Below are 8261 nucleotides of genomic sequence, written 5' to 3' on the forward strand. Positions count from 1 at the left end.
TAGAGGAAATGATAACTTCCTCTACCTTTCCTTTCCTTGACTGTGTCATCAGAGAGTTAGAAATATCTATCTCTTCCCAGTTGTACTTTTGGAAGACTAACTAACCCAGATTTTGGATCTGGGGAGAATGCTTTGTACTAACTGTTCTCTTTCTACTATCTTAACACTAAATGCCTTTGCAAAAAGTTGCTTAAGTCTGCTATGCGGATGATAATAGGAAGCACACAGGTGATGGGATCTTAGGGGTTACAGTATTAGAAGTGTGTTTGTTCAGTTGCTTTTCTGTTGTATTTGATTCTTGTGCTGACCCCATTTGGGAATTTTCTTGGCAAAGATACCACAGTGTTCTCAATTTCCTTCACTAGCTCATTTTACAGATAAGAAAACTGAGGCAAACAGGGTTAAGTGACTTACTCGGGCCACACGGCTATTAAGTATCCGAAACCAGATTTGAATTCAGAAAGATGAGCCTTCTTGACTTTAGGTTTGACGATCTATTCACTGTACCACCCAGATGCCCAAAACACAGTCCCACAGGAAAACCAAGACAGCTAGCCTATCTCCATCACTAGTTATGTTACCATAAACGAGCTACTCAGACTTCTAAACTTGTTTCCTCATTTGTACAGTAGGGATAACAATACCTGTAAAACTTGCCCACAAGATATACGAAAATGAGGCAATGTATGTAATAGACTCTATCAGTTTTCTATACCTTTTTGGGGGGTAACTTTGGAATCAAGGGTACGTGGAAAGGGCTTAGCTTTGGTTATGGGTAGAGGGGCTGCTACCTCTTCCCCCCCTCTGGGACAAAGCAGGAACTCTTGAGTGAAGAAGATCTTTGAGAAGGAGAAAATGAGGGTCTTCACTCCAATAATTTTCATCTTCTTAGTGCTCTAGGAGATGAAGTCAACTATTGAGAGAAAGGTGAGAAATGGGGACTTGGAGGAAAAGAGAAGTTGGCTGAATCAGAGACGAGTCAAGGGGATTCTGGACATCTCTAAGAGCACAACCAAAGGGAACTAATATCAACGTCTGATGAAGCCACTCAGCCTGGGTTTGATGAATTCCTTTAGGAGCATTCACTGGTTGGGGGAAGGAAGTAGGAGGGGAAAAGTGGTTGGAGGGTGAGCATTAGCAGGGCACAAACAGCATGTGGACATTAGAGCGAGGTATTCAAGGAGGATGGACGGTATCCTGGTGAACGGACAAACTGGAGGATCCAATTTGAGGAGGAGACAGTGAGATTAGGGTGGGGGCACCTGACTAAGAGAATGGGGAGAATAGAATAAAGAGTGAGGATGAGCAGTGATGAGAGTGAGACATGTGGAGATCTGGTACAGGAGCTTGTATTCTGAAAGGGGCACTTCAGAGATAGGGAATAACTTTGGGTGATAATGAGTATGATGAAGGTGTGTCACTGAGACAGATGAGAGATAAGAGTAGGTCAGAGGGCTGACGACTTGTGAGACCAGGAAACTGGCATATTCATACTTGAACCCTGTCATGCCCAAGTCTAAAGTTTCCTGTGAGCCAGAGACTGAACTCCATCATAGAGAATGGCTTGGAGGTCCATAGAGGATTTAAGCAGGTACTGGAAGAATTCTGGTAGATTGGAAAGGTAATGCAGCCAGAGGACCTGGATTTAAATCCAAGTTCTACCACCTTAGCCTCAGTTTCTTCATCTGTATGAAAGGGGGCAGAGTTTGAAGTGGATAGACCTCAAACTTGAACTTTGAATAACTGATCCCCCCATCTTGGCTGAGGCAGGACTATAGTCAGAGGCAATCAGCCATGGTAATTGTGTATCTGGGTATGTCGAGGTTCTAAGGTGGGGAAATAGGGTCCTCCCTGTCTACAAGGAGTAGATCAGCCTGTTTGTGCCAGGGGACGTGAGAGGGGCATCTGCTATGAATAGGGAGGTAAGGGATCAGGAGAAACTCAGGTTTCCATTATGTCTGGAAGATGGAGGACATGTGAAAGGGAGAGATTAAACAAGAAGATACCGGAGGAGGACTCAGGGGCAGTGGGGGGTGTGAAGGATGACAAGCAGCTGAGGAGGAATAGGGTTAAGCAGGAAGTGTGGAAAAGAAGAGCTTCTGCTTTGGTGGGCATGTTTATTTTAGTTGTACTATTGCTTGGTTCCCAGGCAAGCAGAACCTGGCCCTTTTCCATTCACCTAGGGAACCCTCGATCACAAACACCAGGGAACGAGGAGGTCCAAATGTGCATTCAGCTAAGCTTTCTTCTTCTTCTATGACAGCCCTGGAGTTCTACCTTACATAAAGGCTCAAGATTCTGAACCAGACCCTCATGCTGAGCAAAATACATGAAGGGAAGAAGAGAACAGACTCCCTAATCCTCAGACTTCATGGAGAAGCCTAAGCCAACTAAGCCAACTAAGCCAACTAAGTCAACTAAGCCATTTAAACCAACTAATCCAACTATCCCAACTAAGCCAACTAAACCATCCAAGTCAAGCAAACCAGTCAAAACCTCCCCGGCCTCATCAGCCTCTTCAGACGCGGCCTCATCAGCCTCTTCAGACGCAGCCTCTTCTGCCACTGCAGCTGTACCAGTCTCCTTAGCCGTCTCAGGCTCCCCACACTCTTCAGCCACCCTAGGCTCACAGGCCTCTTCAGCCACCCTAGGCTCAGCAGCCTCTTCAGGGACCTTAGGCTCACGAGCCTCTTCATCCACTCCAGTCTCAGCAGCCTCTTCAACCACCTTGGTCTCCCCAGACCCTTCACCTACCCCACAACCATCAGTCTCTCCAGACACCCCAGGTGTCCAAGGCGCTCAGACACCCCTTTACTTATCTTTCTCCTATGTAAAAGAAGTGTCCAAGATCATCGCCTCCCGGAAACAGAGGGCAGGGATATGGGTAAGAAAGCTTGGATGAACCTAGATATGTTTTTCCCTAGGAGACCAGGGCTGTGGTGAAAGTCAGACCCAGAGCCCAGTTCGATTCATTCCCAGAAACATTTCTGAAGGGTCTGTTCTGTGTGAGATCCTGGTCTGAGCTGTTGCCCTCCCACTGGCTCACTCCTGTCCTCTCTCATTTATACTTATAAATTGACCTGGAGAGGGAGGGGGATCTCTGTGGTAGAGGGAGCCTCCAGGTCAAGAGCAAGGTGCTCAATGACCTTGGATGGGGACATCTCACTGCTTACACTATAATGAGGTCACAGGCTTTCCCCATCCCTTCCTCTCACTTTCTTTTTATTCATTCATTCATTTCTTTTTTAAAATGCTATTTATGTATTTTGAATTTTACAATTCCCCCCCCAATCTCACTCCCCCCCCCCCGCCGTCTCCCTTAGAAGGCAGTCTGATAGTCTTCCTATTGTTTCCATGGTATATATTGATCTAAGCTGATATGATGAGAGAGAAATCCTATCCTTAAAGAAGAAAAAATAAAGTTTAAGAGATGGCAGAATTACATAATAACAGGGTTTTTTTCCCCTAAATTGAAGGTATAATAGTTTTTGGTCTTTGTTCAAACTCCACAATTCTTTCTCTGGATACAGATGGCATTCTCCATCACAGATACCTCTCACTTTCACATTAAGGATGATTTTTAATATTTCAGTCATTCTGTGATTGGGTGACTACAGCAAAAATTGCACTGCCAATAAGTTAAAAAGCCATATTTCACGGCTATCATATTTAACAGAAGGGTTTATTTCACAGCTATCATGTTATAGCCATTAAATATATTTTTAAAAGAGTGAAATGAAAATGCCAGTAACTTTTTTTTAGTAGCAATTTAATACACGGAATCACAGAATACAAATGAACCAAAGTCAGGTTTGTCACTTAGCTGGAGGGGTGTCATTGCCACAGTCGCATGGGTAGAAGAATGTAGGCATCCTCAGCAGGCCTTTGTGTGAATGGTGGCAGGGCCTGCCCTGCTCAAGGGTCTGGAGGTGAGGAATGCAGGATTGTACAATGGAGACAGTCCAGCCTAAACCTGGGAGGGAAGCGGAGAGACTGAGGCTTCTGTTCCTTTCCATGGGCAAATCCCTTCCTGCTGTTTCCTCATCTATGAGATGAGGAAGTCAGACTTGATGTGCGATGCTGCAAGTCCCTTCTGTCATGACCATCCCTAGAAATTTTTATACATCAGACGAGAATCACAGACTGAGCCCTGGGTTGTTGACAGAGGAGGGGTAAAATGGAGAAAGACAATGTCTCTGAGACCCAAGGAGACCTCCCTTTTGGAAGCTGCCTACCCATTCCTCCAACATTCACCCAGAGGAAGCAGGTCATAGGGTAATTTGGGGTTTGCATTGATTAATTCTTCAGCAAACATTCATGTAAGTCATCTCCACAGCCCCAAAGTTGTGAAAACGAAAGACTTGTAAGGATTCACTTTCTCTTGGGGTGGAGTAGGAGGAAACTAGATGTGCACAGATAAGTAAATCCAAAGTAATATTGGGGTACTACTAACAGTGTGGGTGGGGTGGGGTGAGGGGAAATAAGCCTCCTGGAAATTTCACTTGAGCTGAATCTCAAAGGAAGCTAAGGATTTTGTGAGGTGGAAATGAGAAAGGAGAACTTTCCAGGAATAAGAGATAGCTTGGGCAAAGGCATGGAGAACAGGAGATTATAGCCCTTTTTGACTAGATCATAGAGCAAATGAAGGAGAAACTTGCTGTAAGCCTGAAAATGTGGACTCTGGGCAGGCTGTGTCAAAGAAAGGTCTGAATTTTAAAGAGGAAGAGTGGCTTGATGAACCTGTATTTGGGTAGCTGTGTATGAAGGATCAATTCAAAAGGAAAGATGATAGGAATAGGAAAACCACATGGGAGACCTGGGCCAGGGGTGGTTATATGAATGGAGAGATGGTTTATATATATATATATGTATAATATATATTATATATGTATATATATATATATATATACATATACATACATATGGTACCTGTTGTAGAGGTTGGATTGATGGGTATCTATCTATCAAGATGTTGAATTGATGTGTATCTCTCTATAAATATATATATGACCTGTTGTAGAGGTTGGATTGACAAGATGGCAGCTGACTAGAAAGATCCAAAGTGAGGAAGAAGGAAGATGCTTAAGTGTGAGCCAGGGGCACTTGGAGGGATGGCAAAAAGGCAATGGGGAAGACAGGAATGGGCTAAAGTGCTCATTCTAGGACCCTCTGATTAAGGGGGAAGCAGAATGGGAGGAGATCCAAGGGAGCACATGGAGACATTGACCTTGACCAGGAGAGGGGCCACCTCTGCTTCTGGTGAGAGAGGAAAGGAGGTGGCACTGGGAGATGAGGTCAAAGGTATTGAGATGGAGAGAGAGGGGTTAAATGAAAGTGACCTCCAAGCTCCCACCGACTCAACGGTCATGCTGCCTGTCCTTTTATCTCTCCCTTTCAGTGCGGCCATTTTCATGCTGTCTGGCCACAAGGACCCACTCTCCACATGGAATCAGAAACATTTCAGCTCATTTTTTTTATTTTTTGCAAGGCAAATGGGGTTAAGTGGCTTGCCCAAGGCCACACAGCTAGGTCATTATTAAGTGTCGGAAGCCAGATTTGAACTCAGGTACTCCTGACTCCAGGGCCAGTACTCTATCCACTGTGCCACCTAGCTACCCCTTCAGCTCACTTTAAGAGCATTTATAAAATGTCGGTGACTGTTGTTGCTGTTCTATAATTTCAGACCTGTCTGACTCTCTATGACTCCATTTGGGGTCTTCTTGCCTTTTTCTCCAGCTCATATTACAGATGAGGAAACTGAGGCAGACAGGATGAAGTGACTTGTCTAGGGTCATACAGCTAGTAAGTGTCTGAGGCTGGATTTGAATCCAAGGAGAAGAATCTCCTTGACTGGTTCTCCATGCATTCTGGAACTCCCTAGTGGTCCTGTTAAGTTCCCACTATTCACCAAATCCTATGCTAGGCATTGTAGATCCAAAAATGAAACTTTTGCTGTTCTTGGACAGCTTAAATTTACCTGGGTGCTGTGGAGGCAGGGCATGCAAACAGGGTAGCAAGGGAGTGAGCAGGGGAGGACAGCCTAAGTCTGACATAATAGCCAGTGGGAAAAACCATCCCTACCATGTCCATCTGTTGGTGGCTGTCAGGCCATGCTGGAGAACTGCAATTGCTTTTCATCATTTCTCAGAGGAAGCTGGATACAGGGTTTATCTGCTATTCTGATCCATCCCCATCCTGTCTTTCAGTTTTCTCATCTTGGCCTGATTGAAAAAACCCCTGAGTCCACCACCACTGCCATGATGAAGCAGCCTTTCCTTCCAGAAAGCAAGCGTAAAGTGGAGGCTCAGTTGCCTTTGCGCTACCAAATCCTCCAGAAGGTGAGTTGCCTAGGCCGCTGGGGCCAGAAGTGTGGGAGGCTGGGGTTGGATCCTGGGGAGGTCAAGAGCCTGGCCTCGAGCCCCCCCCCCAACACAGACCTAGCTGTGTGCCTGTAGGGACCCTCTTGGCCTGGGTTTCCTCATCTGTGAAATAGTGTATCTGTAGGACCTTCCTCATTGCACTTCTGTGCAAATCAAACGAACTAATATGTGAAACGTGCCACGTGTATATCAATGATTGGATTATTATTAATGCAATACGATCATAGCATCCTAACTCTGGAAGGGACCTCAGAGGCCATCTCTTCCAATTCCTCCATTCTATAGATGGGGAAACTGATGCCAGGAAGTGCAGTGATTTACCCAAGCTCACATGGGTGAGGGCATCAGAGATGGGATTAGATATTACTAAACACTGTGCATTGCCCACTGAATTTGGAAGAGACGTTTCCTCCATTCCTTCCAAGTGAGCCGTTTGAGGGAGGATTTCCCAATCTAAAAAGTTGGCCGTGAAAAACACGAGTCTGCCTTACTCTTCCCGGCTCTTCATTTTTGCTCCCATTGGTTCCTTCGCCTCCCTTTTAGGCCATTAAAATGGCATAGCCCATCTGAATTCTGGCACATACCTTTCTTTCAACTTTTCTTTTCCAGCAAGCTAACAGATATTACTATCCATTTTCAATGCACAATAACAAGCATAGCTTGGACTTCTGTGGCCATGGTCTGGATGAAGTAAGTATTGACTCATTCCCTGGGGAGATGGCACTGAGGCCCCCCCTGCCTGAATAGAGCGCCAACCTGAAAAGTGGAACCAATTTGAAAAGAGAACAGGACCGAAAACTCATGTAATAAATAGTTTTGTAAAGTTTGAGGTCTTTGGTTTTCCTCCTCATCTTGCTAAAGCTGCTGCTTTGGGACGGTCCCTTGCAGCCTTTGTAAGGTGCTTCTACAGTGGTCTATCAGGTGGACATTGGAATGTTCGCCCAGTGACCCTTTCCCTTCACACACCCACTGCCTCTTTTTCTTACTTCCTCAGACCAGCAGGTGAAGGTCGTTTCTGCCTGTACATTGCAGATTGAGATCTGACTAAAGGATTCCTATTTCTACAGGCAAGACAGTCCCAAAAGGACAGAGAGAGAATCTCTCCTTGTCCTTTCATGCTTGCTTCATTTTCTTGGAAGAACCTGGTAGTCCCTGAAATTCTCCCTTTGGCTGATAATTGATATAAATTAGAGAAAACATCAGGGCCTTTCAAATCCTGGATTGACACCTTCTTACCTTGTATGACTGTGGATGCAGAACATAAATTCTTAGCTGCATTTTTCTTTTCTGTAAAATGAAGGAGTTGGACTAGATCTTAATCAAAGGCCCTTCTGGTTCTAAATTCTATATACAATGACCAATGGGATGGAAAAGCCCTATGTCAAAGAGGTCTTAGGTGTACACAGGAGGGTGCAAACAGCCCAAACTCACAGAGGTTTCAGGACAGGTAGCTGGGGCAAAAGAGGGGCAGCCATACTCTTGACCTTGCTTCTTGTTTCTCTTTCTTCTTCACCAGGGTCTAGGGCGTAAGAAGCTGGACCAGGTCCAAACGCACTTCCATTCCACCAATTTCAATCGTTGGGCAAGTGGCTACATCCCCTCCCCAGATGATAGCTTAAGCACTTACCAAGCTTCATACATGCCTCAGCCAAGATCAAAAGGCCCGCTCTTTGGATTCTACCCAAAACATCACGCTGACAGGTGGAATGCTTATTTCATATGAGGATGGAGACAATTCTAATGAGAGGATGCTGGGAAGCACTGTACATTTTACATCAAACTCCTAATCTCAGGAGGTGTTCTCATCCTTTTCTGTAGGGGTATAATAAAAAAGATCCTTTTCATTCAGCACCATTTTTAAAATACAAACTTAAGACTAAA

At 45.0% G+C, this 8261-nt stretch overlaps 1 protein-coding gene and 1 long non-coding RNA gene across 2 annotated transcripts; one reads left to right on the top strand and one right to left on the bottom strand.

The window, feature by feature from the left end:
• Window positions 1-2264: 2264 nt before the first annotated feature.
• On the top strand, window positions 2265-8261 carry TEX36 (testis expressed 36). The gene is made up of 4 exons (XM_074236294.1): window positions 2265-2884; window positions 6207-6338; window positions 6990-7070; window positions 7897-8261. The coding sequence occupies exons 1-4, from the start codon at window positions 2372-2374 to the stop codon at window positions 8101-8103; spliced, it is 933 nt and encodes a 310-aa protein (XP_074092395.1). The 5' UTR covers window positions 2265-2371; the 3' UTR covers window positions 8104-8261.
• On the bottom strand, window positions 3783-7668 carry LOC141522959 (uncharacterized). The gene is made up of 3 exons (XR_012478270.1): window positions 7617-7668; window positions 6965-7136; window positions 3783-3973 (listed from the first exon to the last, which is right to left on the bottom strand). It is a non-coding gene; the product is annotated as an uncharacterized LOC141522959 (long non-coding RNA).

The sequence above is a fragment of the Macrotis lagotis genome, chromosome 4 (assembly GCF_037893015.1).
Source record: "Macrotis lagotis isolate mMagLag1 chromosome 4, bilby.v1.9.chrom.fasta, whole genome shotgun sequence".
In the NCBI taxonomy this organism is placed as follows: Eukaryota; Metazoa; Chordata; class Mammalia; order Peramelemorphia; family Peramelidae; genus Macrotis; species Macrotis lagotis.

Bases quoted from the DNA above. Each gene is read 5' to 3' on its own strand.
- TEX36 (XM_074236294.1), top strand. From the start codon at position 2,372: ATGGAGAAGCCTAAGCCAACTAAGCCAACTAAGCCAACTAAGTCAACT. The intron at 2,885-6,206 runs GTAAGAAAGCTT...CCTGTCTTTCAG, and splicing joins AACAGAGGGCAGGGATATGG to TTTTCTCATCTTGGCCTGAT. The intron at 6,339-6,989 runs GTGAGTTGCCTA...TTTCTTTTCCAG, and splicing joins GCTACCAAATCCTCCAGAAG to CAAGCTAACAGATATTACTA.